This window comes from Hyla sarda, chromosome 6 (assembly GCF_029499605.1).
Source record: "Hyla sarda isolate aHylSar1 chromosome 6, aHylSar1.hap1, whole genome shotgun sequence".
Classification (NCBI taxonomy): domain Eukaryota; kingdom Metazoa; phylum Chordata; class Amphibia; order Anura; family Hylidae; genus Hyla; species Hyla sarda.
Genome location: NC_079194.1, coordinates 179,867,092 through 179,882,680, shown reverse-complemented (window position 1 = coordinate 179,882,680; position 15,589 = coordinate 179,867,092). Strand labels below are relative to the sequence as shown.

General features: G+C 44.1%; 1 protein-coding gene across 14 annotated transcripts in view; it reads left to right on the top strand.

The window, feature by feature from the left end:
• NFAT5 (nuclear factor of activated T cells 5) overlaps window positions 1–15,589 on the top strand; it is a 134,083-nt gene that overhangs the window by 64,960 nt on the left and 53,534 nt on the right. For all 14 annotated transcript variants that reach the window (XM_056525914.1, XM_056525913.1, XM_056525928.1 and 11 more), the window contains 2 exons: window positions 3,115–3,301; window positions 12,505–12,695. In XM_056525914.1, coding sequence (XP_056381889.1) covers window positions 3,115–3,301; window positions 12,505–12,695 — 378 coding nt within the window. The remainder of the gene's footprint in view (window positions 1–3,114; window positions 3,302–12,504; window positions 12,696–15,589) is intronic.

Below are 15,589 nucleotides of genomic sequence, written 5' to 3'. Positions count from 1 at the left end.
GGGGATGAATATTCATAAGCCGGGCTGTGCTGCGGACGAGTGGAGCTGACATCACAGTGCCAGATGGAGCCTTGTAACCCCGCCCATGCCAGTTAGAAGATAATTTGCATATCAGGAATAATGAAGATAAAGGGCGAACGGTGGACGGATCTGGGCATGGTAGGCAGCATATTGATCAGTGTCCCCTGCACTACCAGCCAGTACCTCTGGTTAGTGCAGGGGGGGGGGGGCATGGCTCCATTATTGTTCATCTTAATAAAGTTAGTTTCATTGTGTATATTTGTAGTTTGTCCTTGTGCACAACTAGCCATTATATGTTAACTTCTGTTTTATATAAGATTAAGCATTATCATATGTTGCATGAGCAGTTAAACAGTTAAATAACAAATCGAGCACTGCTATATCTTTTAGATGGAAACATACATTGATACATGAAATATCAAATATTATGTCATTATTTATTTTTTTATATAAATATTATCTTGCCATTGTTTCACTCCTGAAGGCTTCTATCCATGGGACTGAAACTTTCCAGGTCTGTAGATCTTGTGCCATTTGTCTAATGGATGCTGCTGATTCTGAAGTCATTACCTGAGATGTCAGAATGTCAGTAGCCCTATTCTGGCCAGTTAACAGCAGAAGTAGCAGTCCGTAAATGTATTGTAGAGCTATAGAGTTGTCCCATATTTTCTTTGAAGTTTCCTATTTTATAAATTTTATATATAATCCCAGCTTTTACCTGCAGTTCTTGGTAAACATTGCCACAAGTATGTAGATTTCTCTTAATGATTCTCTGCAAACATCTAATGTGCCAGCCATTATTTAATTTAAGAACCTTGTTCTATATTGTGTACTTGTAAAACCCGTTTTTTGTTTTTTATAAAATTTTATAACACTGTTTATTTGTTTTTTAAGTTGTTTGTAAAGATCTGTATATTAAAGCACTTTGCAGGGTTAATATGTATTAGGTATCTTCTTTCGAAGTGTCCTATTATTAAATTATAGGGTTAGGTCTCCAATTTTTATTCCCAGCTATGCTGATTTTGGGTCCTCCTTATTATAGTGTGTCCATGTTTTTTTCGGAGACGGCTCATTGATTTGAAGCTAGTTCTTGCAAATCTAGCTAACCAGTGACTGGTGAAAATCTACATTTAAGAGACCTGTAGAATAGACAGTAGTTAGCCAAATTGGTGATCAGGCTATTCTCCAATAAGAGCCTCAAGCTTGATGACCACTACTGCATGTCGAAAGGTAGGAGAGAATTGGGAGATAAAACAAAAGTAATTCAGTGAATGTTAGACATAAATTTGGGATCTCACATAACACTCTTAACATGTTTTGTGAAATGAACATGTGTGTCACGTACACATAATGCACTGCTCAAAAAAAAAAGGGATCACTAAGAACGCATCCTAGCTCAGAATGAATGAACTAATCATATGAAATACTTTCATCTTTACATAGTTGAATGTGCTGACATCGAAATACACAAAAAATTATCAATGGAAATCAAATTTATCAACCCATGGAGGTGTGGATATTGAGTCACACTCACAATCATGATGGAAAACCACACTACAGGCTGATCCAACTTTGATGTAATGTCCTCAAAACAAGTCAAAATGAGGCTCAGTAGTGTGCGTGGCCTCCGCGTGCCTGCATGGCCTCCCTACAATGCCTGGGCATGCTCCTGATGAGGTGGCTTCTCAGGGATGTCCTCCTAGACCTGGACGCTGCATCCACCAATGCCATGTTGCACCACAGACATCCGCCAACTCCTGGACAGTCTGTGGTGCAACGTGGCATTGGTGGATGCAGCGAGACATGTTGTCTCAGATGTGCTCAATCGGATTCAGGTCTGGGGAATGGGCGGGCTAGTCCATAGGATCAATGCCTTCCTCTTGCAGGAACTTCTGACACACTCCAGCCACATGAGGTCTAGCATTGTCTTGCATTAGGAGTAACCCAGGGCCAACCGCACCAGCGTTATGGTCTCACAAGGGGTCTGAGGATTTCATCTCAGTACCTAATGGAAGTCGGGCTACCTTTGGCAAGCACATGGAAGGCTGTGCGGCCCGGCAAAGAAATGCCACCTCCACATCATTACTGATCCACTGCCAAACCGGTCATGCTGGAGGATGCTGCAGGCAGCAGAACATTCTCCGCGGCGTCTCCAGACTCTGTCACGTCTGTCACATGTGCTCAGTGTGAACCTGCGAAGAACATAGGGTTCCAGTGTCCATCTTTGCAAAGGTCAAACATCCTGCATGGTGTTGGGCTGTAAGCACAACCCCCACCTGTAAATGTCTGACCCTCATGGAGTCTGTTTCTGACCGTTTGAGTGGACACATGCACATTTGTGGCCTGCTGGAGGTCATTTTGCAGGGCTCTGGAAGCGCTCCTCCTGCTCCCCCTTGCACAAAGGTGGAGGTAGCGGACCTGCTGCTGGGTTGTTGCCCTCATACGGCCTCCTAAAGGGCTCCTGATGTACTGGCCTGTCTCCTGGTAGTGCCTTAATGATCTGGACAATACGCTGACAGACACAGCAAACCTTCTTGCCACAGCTCGCATTGATTTGCCATCCTGGATGAGCTGCACTACCTGAGCCACTTATGTGGGTTGTAGGCTCGGTCTCATGCTACCACTAGAGTGAAAGCACCTCCAGCTTTCAAAAGTGACCAAAACATCAGCCAGGAACCATAGGAACTGAGAAATGGTCTGTGGTCACCACCTGCAGAACCACTCCTTTATTGGGGTTGTCTTGCTAATTGCCTATAATTTCCACCTGTTGTCTGTTCCATTTGCATAACAGCATGTGAAATTGATTGTCAATCAGTGTTGCTTCCTGAGTGGACAGTGTGATTTCCCAGAAGTGTGAATGACTTGGAGTTACATTGTGTTTTTTAAGGGTTCCCTTTATTTTTTTGAGCAGTGTATAAGGGAACAGCCCATTGGAGCCACATAGAATCACAGAAAATGAGTTTGGTTTAGTTCTGGTCACTGGTGGTCAGTGGTTACCCATGAGTAGTCATGCTCCTTTTGAATGAATGAGAGTAGCTGTCAAAGGTGGGTGCTGAAAAATTAGTTCTAAAAATGTATTTTATCACATCTCAGAGCCTCAGAGTCTCCAAAGGGAGCGAAGAAGAGTCCAATACTGTGTGAGCAGTTTCCATTGAAGAGTGAAGGAAAAGAACTTAAGATTGTGGTACAGCCAGAGACTCAGCATCGTGCCAGATACCTGACAGAGGGAAGCCGGGGTTCTGTGAAAGACCGAACACAACAGGGATTTCCTACAGTAAAGGTAGGTGTAATAATCACACTGAGCAGGGATGGCTTTTCTCTACTATGTCCTAAATGTTTTCATGTAAAAACTAAATGTTGTAAAGTGGTAAAACTACCACTGCCAGCGTGGCATTTTGTAGTACCTGTTGGAAGCCCTGTTTCATTGTGGTCACAAATGATATCTTTAAATCAGTGGATCCCCCTCCCACACATCCAACATTGAGTGTGCCTATTTTCAGCAAAAGGGATGGCCAAACATGTGTTTATATAAAAATAAAATAAAAAAGCCATATGGGCAAAATATTAGTCATCGATGACAATCTAGTATTCGGGAATATACATTGTACTCTTGTTAATGCTTTAACCCCTTTAAAGCGTACCAGTCAGATCCAACAAAAAAAGTTTTTTTTAAATATATCACTCAGTACCTAATCCTGACCCATGTACATCTATTTTTATGTGTCTAGCACCTTTATTTATTTTTTTATTACACTTTTAATTTAGCTCACTAGTCTGAATTCCTCTCAAAGGGAGGGGGTGTGGTCTCACTGTGCAGGTCTCCGCCCCCTCCCTCAGTATGTTGTCTGCTCACATCTCCCCTAGCATTAGCAAAACTACAACTCCCAGCTTGTCCTCACTGACAGTAGCGGGACACAAGCTGACAGTGGGAGGATTTTTCCTCCAGCTTTGTGCCCTGCACTCACAACTGTCATTCAAGGAAGTGTGTTCATGATGCATGGACACAGCAGCACTAGTATGTGTCCAAGTAGGCGGGGGGGGGATTGTTTTACTGGCGGCTTTTTCAGTATGAAATACTGAAAATTTTCTTATGAAAGCAATTGCAAAACCTACTGGTTTTGTATGCTTTACAATATATCAATTTAAGCATTAATAACTCTGGAATGCTTTCACTTTTCATTCTGATTCTGAGATTGTTTTTTCGTGACATATTCTACTTTGTTAGTGGTAAATTTTCGTCGATACTTGCATAATTTCTTGGTGAAAAATTTAAAAATTTGATGTACATTTTTTCATTTTTTTTTACTTTGAAACTATGCTTATAAGGAAAATTGACAAATAAATTCTATATTGATTCACATATACAATATGTCTACTTTATGTTTGCATTATAAAGTTTTTACTTTTGGAAGAAATCAGAGGGCTTCAAAGTTCAGCAGCAATTTTCCAATTTTTCTCAAAATTTTCAAAATCTGAATTTTTCAGGTACCAGTTCAGTTTTGAAGTGGATTTGAAGGGCCGTAATATTAGAAATACCCCACAAATGACCCCATTATAAAAACTGCACTCCTCAAAGTATTCAAAATGACATTCAGAATGTGTGTTAACCCTAGCAGCAAAGTGAAGGAGAAAATAAAAAATCTGAATTTTTTACACTCTCATGTTCTTGTAGACCCAGTTTTTCAATTTTTACAAGGGGTAAAAGGAGAAAAATCACCCTAAAATCTGTAATCCAATTTCTAAGGAAGGAAATACCTTATATATGGATGTCAAGTGCTCTGCGAGTGCACTACAGGGCTCAGAAGCAAAGGAGCGACACTGAGATTTTGGAGAGGGAGTTTTTCTGAAATGTTTTTTGGGGGCATGTCACATTTAGGAAGCCCCTATGTTGCCAGAACAGAAAAAAAAAAAAAACATGGCATACTATTTTGGAAACTACACCCCTCAAAGAACGTAACAAAGGGGTACAGTGAGCCCTAACACCCCACAGGTTAAAGTGGGATGTGTAAATGAATCTTTAACCCCATTTCTTCTCAGTATGAAAATACCCCATGTGTGGATGTAAAGTGCTCTGAGGGCACACTACACTGCTCAGAAGAGAAGGAGCACCATTGGGCTTTTGGAGAGAGAATTTGTTTGGAATGGAAGTCGGGGGCCATGTGTGTTTACAAAGCCCATATGGTGCCAGAACAGTGCCCCCCCCCCCCCACCCACATGTGACCCCATTTTGGAAACTACACCCCTCACAGAATTTAATAAGGGGTGCAGTGAGCATTTACACCCCACCGGCATTTGACAGATCTTTGGAACAGTGGGCTGTGCAAATGAAAAATAAAATTTTGATTTTCATGGACCACTGTTCAAAAAATCTGTCAAATGCCCACCAGTAAATGCTCACTGCACCCCTTAATACATTCCATGAGGGGTGTAATTTCCAAAATGGGGTCACATGTGGGGGGGTCCACTTTTCTGGCACCATGGGGGCTTTATAAATGCACATGGCCTTCAATTCCAGCCAAATTCTCTCTCCAAAAGCCCAATGGCGCTCCTTCTCTTCTGAGTATTGTAGTGCGCCGCAGAGCACTTTACATCCACATATGGAGTATTTATATACTTGGAAGAAATGGTGTTACAAATTTTGGGGGTCTTTTTTCCTATTACCCCTTGTGAAAATGAAAACACCAGCATTTTTGGGATTTTTTATTTCATTTTCACGTTAAACTTCTCCAAACACCTGTGGGGCTCACTATACCCCTTGTTACATTCCGTGAGGGGTGTAGTTTCCAAAATGGGGTCACATGTGTTTATTTATTTATTTATTTATTTTTTTGCGTTTATGTCAGAACCACTGTAAGGATCAGCCACCCCTGTGTAAATCACCTCAAATGTACATGGCGCCCTCACTCCTGAGCCTTGTTGTGCGCATGCAGAGCATTTTACATCCACATATGGGGTATTTCTGTACTAGCCTTTTTTTTTTTTTTTAAATAACGTGCTGGAGTAGACCCCAACTTTACCTTTTCATTAGGGGTGAAAGGAGAAAAGGGCCCCCCAAAATTTGTTAGGCAATTTCTCCCGAGTACAGAAGTACCCCCATGTGGCCCTAAACTGTTGCTTGAAATACAACTGGGCTCCAAAGTGAGAGAGCGCCATGCGAATTTGAGGCCTAAATTAGGGATTTGCATAGGGACGAACCCATATGCAAGAATTGGACTTGCCTCTGATATCAAAATTACCCTTTGGCAGTGTTTCCTAAACAGGGTGCCTCCAGCTATTGCAAAACTCCCAGCATGCCTGGACAGTCAATGGCTGTCCGGCAATACTGGTAGTTGTTGTTTTGCAACAGCTTGAGGCTCCGTTTTGGAAACTGTGCCGTACCAGACGTTTTTCATTTTTATTGGGGAGATAGCTGTGTAGGGTTTTGTGTATATGTAGTGTTTTACCCTTTCTTTTTTGTAGGTGTAGTGTAGTGTTTTTAGGAAACATTCACACAGGCGGGGGTTTTCAGCGAGTATCCCGCTGGGAGTTTGACCTGCAGCGGAAAATTTGCTGCATCTCAAACTTGCAGAGGGAAACTCACTGTAAACCCCCGCCCGTGTGAATGTACCCTGTACATTCACATGGGGGGAACAAACCTCCAGCTGTTGCAAAACTACAACTTCCAGAATACCCTTTGACTGTCCGTGCATACTGGGGGTTGTAGTTATGCAACAGCTGGAGGCACACTGATTGCAAAACATTGAGAGTTTTTTACTTAAGTCAGTGTTTTACCACAAGTGTGCCTCCAGCTGTTGGAAAACTACAACTTCCAGCATGTACGGTCTATCAGTGCATGCTGAGAGTTGTAGCTTGCAACAACTGGAGGCATTCTGGTTGTGAAACACTGATTTAGGTAACAAATTCTGTGTTTCGCAACCAGTGTGCCTTCAGCTGTTGCAAAACTACAGCACTTACAGCCGAAGGGCATGCTGGGACTTGTAGTTATGCTACAGCTAGAGGCACACTACTGCATCTCCCAGCATGCCCTTTGGTACTTTGTGCATGCTGGGGGTTGTAGTTATGAAATTTCTGGAGGCACACTTTTCCATTGAAAATTTTTGCCTCCAGCTGTTGCATACCTACAACCCCTAACATGCACAAACTACTAAAGGGCATGCTGGGAGTTGTAGTTGTGTCTTCTGCTATTGCATAACAACTCCTAGCATGCCCTTTTTTGCATGCTGGGAGTTGTTGCTAAGCAACAGCAGGAGGCCAGCCTTACCTCCTGCTGCTGCACACGCCGTATCCTGCCTGCCGCCACTGTCTCCGTTCCGGGGACCCCGATGCCGGGGATCGGGACCTCCCACTTCAGGTACATACTCTTGGCACCCGCTCTCGCCCTCCGGAGTAGGGGTGGAGCGGGTGCCGTTACGGACACCCCAACACCATCACCACCAGTGCCGCCTCACTCCTGCTGCTAAAGGGTGATAGGAGCCGTGTCGGATGGCACCTATCACCCTTTTTTTTTTCTGGGTCACCAGGGACCCGGAATCGCCCCAAATCGCCCAGGGTACTATTATTTAATACTATGTTATCCCCCTACGTTTGCAATAAAATGTGAAGTTTTAACATGGTTGGTAAGTTATTCAACTGCACTTTGTGTACCAAGCCCAAGGCATTAAGGTGTGTGTATTGCATATATTTTGGGTATGTTTACACAGCGGAATGTCCATCCAGAAAATTTACAGTGGATACAGACAGAATACGCTAGTGCTAGGACCGCTCGGAAATGTGCTGTCTTTATAGACGACAATGCATTTCTAAGTGGAGGCAGGAATCGTCATTTCAGAGGCACAGTGCAGCAGAATCTCATTGGCCTCTATAATTCTTAAAGGGGTTACCATCGCTGGGGGGAGGTAGAGTTTTAAAACTATGCCCATTGTATGGGATATAGAAAAAAATATATACTTATCTCAGGGATGTGGAAATCCTATAGCCCGACGCCCGGGACAAGTAGTTTTGGGCACCGGGCAGGTGAATGGTTTATAGATTTAGCCCTGTATCGGGCTAGCAGGGACAGACAGACTTCCTTCCCCCTTATTTTTCTTTAATGTCGGTGTGAGGCGCAGTCTGTACCTCACACCGGCACTCAGAGTGTATGGAGGGGGCGGCGGCCTCCAGCTGACTGCAGACCCCCCTTATCTCCCCTCCCGGAGGATGGACGGAGCTCAGAGACACAGCAGGGTGAGAGAGAGGATGTAGACAGCTCCGTGCACAGCTTCATCCCCCACACACAGCTCCCCCCTCCCCCTCCCCCTGCTCTATCCCTCCCCCTGCTCTGTCTAGACAGGACCTAATCCACCACGGGGCGGTTGCTTGTTTGCACGGGGAAAACACAGAGCAAGGGGGGAGGGGGAGGACGGAAATCTCACCTCACACCGGCCGGGACTACAGCTCTGATGTCCACTCATGGCGGCTCAGGTGAGGAGGCCGAGAATGCAGACGGCAGCAGGAAGGGTGGTTGTATATGTATGGTGTGAGTGTATGTGTGATGTGTGTATGTAATGTATGATGGGGGGAAGCGGCAGGTGTATGTATGATGTGTGCATATGTATGGTGTATATCAGTGTTTCCCAACCAGGGTGCCTCCAGCCCTGGGCATGCTGGGAGTTGTAGTTTTGCAACAGCTGGAGGCACCCTGGTTGGGAAACACTGGTGGATATGTATGGTGTGAGTGTATGTGTGTATGATGTCTATGTGTGATGTGTATGTAATGTATGATGTGGGGTGGGCAGCGGCAGGTGTATGTATGGTGTGAGTGTATGTGTGTATGTAATGTATAATGTGTGTATGATGTCTGTGTGATGTGCATATAATGTATGATGTGTGTATAATGTCTAAGTGTGATGTCTGTGTATGTGATGTATGATGTGGGGGGGCAGCGGCAGGTGTATGTATGATGTGTGCACATGTATGGAGTATATGTATGGTGTGAGTGTATGTGTGTATGTAATGTATGATGTGGGGGGGGGCAGTGGCGGGTGTGTGTGTGTATATGTATATGGGGGCAGTGGCTGGTGCATGTATGATATGTGTATGCATGAATGTTTTGTATAGGAGCGGACTGTCACGTCGGGCATTAGGGCAGTTGTGCCATCTAATTTTATTTATTTTTAGTGGCACCCGCACTAAATTACGCCCCCAGAATCCCGCCCCCTTCATACTCACCCGCCAACCAAGAGCCCCACGGATGCAGACAAACACGCCCGAACCAAAACTACAACTCCCAGCATTTTGGACCATAACCTAAACTGTAGAACTATAAAGTGTAACATGGTGGGAGTTGTAGTTTTGGTTTGGGTCAGCTGCAGAGCTATAGGCTGCATCAGGGCATGCTGGGTGTTGTAGTTACTAACTGTAATTCCCAGTATTCCTTGACACAGACTATGGCTCTGTAGCTGACACAAACCAAAACTACAACTCCCAGCATGTTACACAATAACCTTAACTGTACTACTATACAGTGCAACATGCTGCAACACCCACACAACCATAGACTGTATCAGGGCATGCTGGGAGTTGTAGTTATCTGCTAACTAAATGCAACTTCCAGCATTTTCTGACACAAAATGCACCATATAAACTGGAGAAGCAGAACCCCCCCCCCCCCCAGTAACACATAAGTTCCTATTGAGACTGAAAAATAGTGATTAAAATATTTTAAAAGGTGCGTATACATGTGAATAAGCCCCTTTCCTAATAAAAGTTTCCAATTTTCTTTAAATAAAAATAATGTACAAAAATAAACATAAGTGGTATCGCTGCATGTGGAAATGTCCAGACTATTAAAATATGATGTTAATTAAACCGTACGGTGAACGGTGTAAATGTAAATAATAGTAATAATAATAGTCCAGAATTGCTCATTTTTGGTCACTTCATATTAGAAATTTTTTATAAGGTTATCAAAAAGTTATATCTAGACTTTTCTGGGCTTGTCTCGGGCGTAAGAGGAGCTACAGCTCTCCGGCCGCTAATATCCTGACATACTGCGATCACCTATTAAACCATTAGATCAGCGCTGTCAGCAGTGTCTAAAGGATCTTATATCCATCCCTGGTGGTCTAGTGGGGGGGGGGGATCAGACTATTTTGGTTGAAATTATTTTATCTACCAGGACAAGTAGATTTTCTTGAGGGACAAGTAGATTGTGTTCCGCTTTAGTCCCTTGGACAAGTACCGTATATACTCGAGTATAAGCCGACCCGAGTATAAGCCGAGACCCCTAATTTCAACCCAAAATCCCAGGAAAAGTTATTGACTCGAGTATAAGCCTAGGGTGGGAAATACATCATCCCCCCCTGTCATCATCCAGACCCGTCATTAACATCCTCATCATCATCCCCTTGTCATCATCCCACACATCCCCCCTTCATCATCCCCTTATCATCATCCCCTTATCATCCCACACATCCCCCCTTCATCATCCCCTTATCATCCCACACATCCCCCCTTCATCATCCCCTTATCATCCCACACATCCCCCTTCATCATCCCCTTATCATCCCACACATCCCCCCTTCATCATCCCCTTATCATCCCGCACATCCCCCCTTCATCATCCCCTTATCATCCCACACATCCCCCCTTCATCATCCCCTTATCATCCCACACATCCCCCCTTCATCATCCCCTTGTCATCATTCGCCCTCAGTGGTCTTCAACCTGCGGACCTCCAGAGGTTTCAAAACTACAACTCCCAGCAAGCCCGGGCAGCCATCGGCTGTCCGGGCTTGCTGGGAGTTGTAGTTTTGAAACCTCCGGAGGTCCGCAGGTTGAAGACCACTGCGGCCTTCGACATCATCCAGCCCCCTCTCACCCCCCTTTAGTTCTGTACAGTACTCACCTCCGCTCGGCGCTGGTCCGGTCCTGCAGGGCTGTCCGGTGAGGAGGTGGTCCGGGCTGCTATCTTCACCGGGGGCGCCTCTTCTCCGCGCTTCCGGCCCGGAATAGAGGCGTTGCCTTGACAACGACGCAGAAGTACGTTGGCAATGAACGCACCTCTGCGTCGTTGTCAAGGCAACGTGACTATTCTGAGGCCGGGCCCGAAGCGCTTAGAAGAGGCCTCCCCGGTGAAGATAGCAGCCCGGAACCACTATCCCACCGGACCACCTCCTCACCGGACAGCCCTGCAGGACCGGACCAGCGCCGAGCGGAGGTGAGTACTGTACAGAACTAAAGGGGGGTGAGAGGGGGCTGGATGAAGTCGAAGGTCGCAGTGGTCTTCAACCTGCGGACCTCCGGAGGTTTCAAAACTACAACTCCCAGCAAGCCCGGACAGCCGATGGCTGGCCGGGCTTGCTGGGAGTTGTAGTTTTGAAACCTCTGGAGGTCCGCAGGTTGAAGACCACTGCGGGTGGGGGAGTTCACTCGAGTATAAGCCGAGGGGGGTGTTTTCAGCACGAAAAATCGTGCTGAAAAACTCGGCTTATACTCGAGTATATACGGTAGTTTTTTTTTTAAAATTTCCACACCCCTGTTATCTCCAGCAATCTTACGGCGCTTCAGTGTCTTCTCTCTGGTTTCCCAATGCGGTTGTCTTTCTGGTCTGAAGTGTGACTGTCGGGTCCAGGAAACATCCTGGCCCAGTATGTCATAATTCCACCTTGATAATCGCTGGCCAAGGCACGACAATGCTGCGGTCAGCAATTCACTGATCGACAGTATAACACATTGGGTTCGGGCACTTTCTGGGCCTAACATGTCAGCATGCAACTCAGGAAAACTGTCTAACCAAAGACCAGAGCAGGGCACCAGAGGCATTGCGAGATCGCTGGAGATGAGTAAAGGTTTATTTATTTTTTTATATCCCACACGTGCCCTTATCTGACCACACTATATTCTCCCAGGATTTCTCTGGCTTTTCCAAATGTTGTGAAGCTTCAAAATGCTTTTTATTCAGCAATGGAGTCTATTGAGGTGAGCATGCATACAGGCCATGGTGGCAGATTTCAGTATTTGCTGTTTTCTTTGAGACGACAGTACCTGCTAATTTCAGGTCTTTTTGAAGCGGTCCTTGGCTCTTGGACAGCTCTTCTGATTATTCTTCTTACTTCTCCGTCAGAAACATTGTGAGGAGCACCTGGTCGAGGCAACTTTATAGTGAAATCATTGTCTTTCCACTTCAGTATTTTCTCCCCAACACTGGTACATTCAGAAGCCTAGAAATGTGCCTGTAACCAACACCATTGTTTATTTTTTTTTGTTTTAAGTTGCAAATGTCCTACATTGTGGCATTACACATAACTTACATTTATGAGCTTCTTTGTTTTGGTTTCTCTGTATGTATGGATTACTTGGGTTGTTACCAACACCTGGTGACATTTTTATGTCAATAGCATCTTTAGAAGTATATTTAGTGAGAAAAATGGTGACTCGTTCAATACTTATTTCACCCGCTGTATGTTCCGAACATTGATGAGATTTTATTCCTCTTTTTTCCAGCTGGAAGGTCATAATGAGCCTGTGGTGCTTCAAGTGTTTGTAGGCAATGATTCTGGACGAGTGAAGCCACATGGATTCTACCAGGCCTGCAGAGTGACTGGGAGGAACACAACTCCCTGCAAGGAAGTGGATATAGAGGGCACCACAGTCATAGAGATCATGCTTGACCCAGGCAACATGATGACTCTAGCGTAAGTAAATAATCTACCAGCAGCTCTTACCCTCAGGAGCTGAATTGCTGTACCCCTTGTGATAGGTTTATGTCTCTGTGCCATGTGTGCATGCTGCTCTTATTAGGCGTTATCTGACATTTCTATCTAAAATGCAGAAATTCCAGATTCTTTTACCACTGGACCATGTGAAGAATGCAGTCTTTCCTGAAACATTGCAAAAAAATAAAAAAATAAAATATACATATATATATTTCTTCTCTTTTTTTTTTCTTTTTTTTTGTATAACCTTTTATAGACATAAAAGCTATAGGTGACTTGTGAATGATTTATACTTCCCAGTTTAGGCATTTGAAGCCAAAGTGATACTTTGAGCTTATTAGCTCATTTTCAAAACTTCACATAACCTGTGCTGGATTATCTTCTCTATATCCTACTTTATTACCATTCTTACTCCTGCTTTCACCCCCCCCCCCCCCCCTTCCTTTTTCATCTTTAGCTATGGAGTCTGTGGTCTTATAGCTGGACAATTTATCCCCAGTTTTTATTGTTAATTTTTCACGTGTTGTTTTAACCCCTGCATATTTTGTGAAATGTAACCTGTGTGTTTTCTGCTTATGAGCTCAGAAATGCTTTTGACTTCATAAATGGTGAACTCCTGAAAGCTTGTCTCTACATTATACTGATAGTTTAATAAAAAAGTATTACAGGATTCTGTAACCTTCTATGATTTTGCATCTATATTTTACCCGTTCAGGATGCAGGGCGTATGGGTACGCCCTTGCGTCCTGGTACTTAAGGATGCAGTCTGTATGGGTACACCCTTGTGCCCTGGTACATAAGGTTGCAGGGCGTACCTGTACGCCCTGGTCCTGCCACCGGTGTTTGAAGCGTGCTCACAAGCTGAGCACGCTTCAAACCTGGAGTATCCCAACTGCTATCAGCAGCCAGGAACCCAGGGTTAATGCCGGGTTAATCTGGACGATGCCCGGCATTAACCCTTTAGGCGCCATGATCAAAGTTTATCGCGGTGTCTAAAATAAAAGTGAAACGATGAAATCGCAATGTCCCGATCAGCTGAGAGGGCGGCGAGAGGGCCCTCTGCTGCCTCCAGCGACCGCAGGCTGGAGCAGCAGAGCACTGGTAACACTGATCAATCCTGAGCCAAAGCTCAGCATTGAACAGTGTATGCAGTCGCAAGATACTTAAAAAAAATACCGAAGTCCAAAATTGCTCATTTTTGGTGACTTCATATACCATAAAAAAATGTATAAAAAGAGATCAAAAAGTACCATCAAAACAAAAATGGTACAGATAAAAACTACAGATCATGGCTCAAAAAAATTAGCCATCACACATCCCCATATGCTGAAAAATAAAAAAGTTATAGGGGTCAGAAAATGCCAATTTTACACCTACTAATTTTGGTGCATGTAGTTAAAATAGTTTTAAATAGTAACCTAAAACCTACATAAATTGGGTATCCTTGTAACCGTATGTACCTAAAGAATAAATATAAGGTGTCATTTTTACTGAAAAGTGCACTGCGTAGAAATGGAAGCCCCCAAAATTTACAAAAGTTAAGCACTTCTCTCTCCTCGCTGCAGGAGATGGATTGTATTCATCATATCTACTGCAGTGAAGGGAAGAGAGAGGACAGGCTGAGAAGTTCATAGCTCAGTGCTTCTTCTTGCTTGTTCTAGTGATTGTTCTAGGGGCTCAGCACCCAGACCCCAACCAATCAAATGTTTTCCATGTCTCGATGACATGCCAAGTGGATTTTTTGTTTTGTAAATGACAGTGGTGCTTTAAAATAGTGCATAGTTTAATTTAATTAAAAGTTAAAGGCTTCTCATATAAAATGACTGCCACCCCATTAATAATCTGTGTGTCTCTGAGCAGATCTCCAGCTTCTCCTGGGCTTACTTTGAGTAGAGCTCTTACTTGCAGCATTCAATTAATCGTCTTGTTCTCGCGAGTGGTCTATTTGATTATAAGCTTTCTAAATATAGCTAATCAGCACGTCCCGTCCATGTAACGCCTGACAAATGTGTTTTATTTTAGTAAAATCTGCACAGAGTGCAGTCACGTCCATATACAGCGCACCAGCATGCATGCAGCTTGCAGTGCACCATGTGTTTCCTAGCTGATGTTCAGGCATTCACAATGACTCTCTAGAATACCCTGGTGTACAGAAAAGTTCATAGTCAACTCAATGACTGCATTTTGCCCACGTCCATTGGTTTCAAAACAGGAAGTAGATTGCTGCAAGCCATGGAGTAAATTGAGCTATTGCATGCCTCTTACTGCTCGTTCTAATGTTAGTTGGGGGGGGGTGGGGGGTGGGGGGGCGTCTTGGCAAAGAGATCTTTAACGATCAAAAAATGTTGACATGTCTGTATTGTTAATAGTTTTTTGAAATTACAGGAACACTTTAAAGGGGTTTGCTCATGAAGTCTAATCATGTATTCCTGACCACCTCAGGTCTGTTTTGAGCAACTGTAGATAGTGGGTAGGTCAAAAACAGCCAAGACAACTGTCTTGCACAATTTGCGCAACTCCTGTTGACACAAATGGGAATTGTGTAAGTGACGTGGCTCCAGGTGCCCTAAAGCCTATCCCAATTGCTTTGCTATGATAATTGCTGACATTTATTCTCCATGGCATTGTGTTCACACATTCCTAAATACTCCAGGCCAGCAAACTGCCAAAACTTTTTTTTAAATCATACCTTTTCATTGAACATTTTCCGAAAGAAACATACATATGACATTCTGCCAAAACCTCTGGTGAAACGCCAATCTTTCTTCCCCACAGTAAATTCCCCTTACAGTGTGAACACAGCCCTATAAAGGTTTTAACCAGTGGTGCACAAAAGGCCAAAACCGAAAATTTAGGATGTGCTTGGCCAAAAA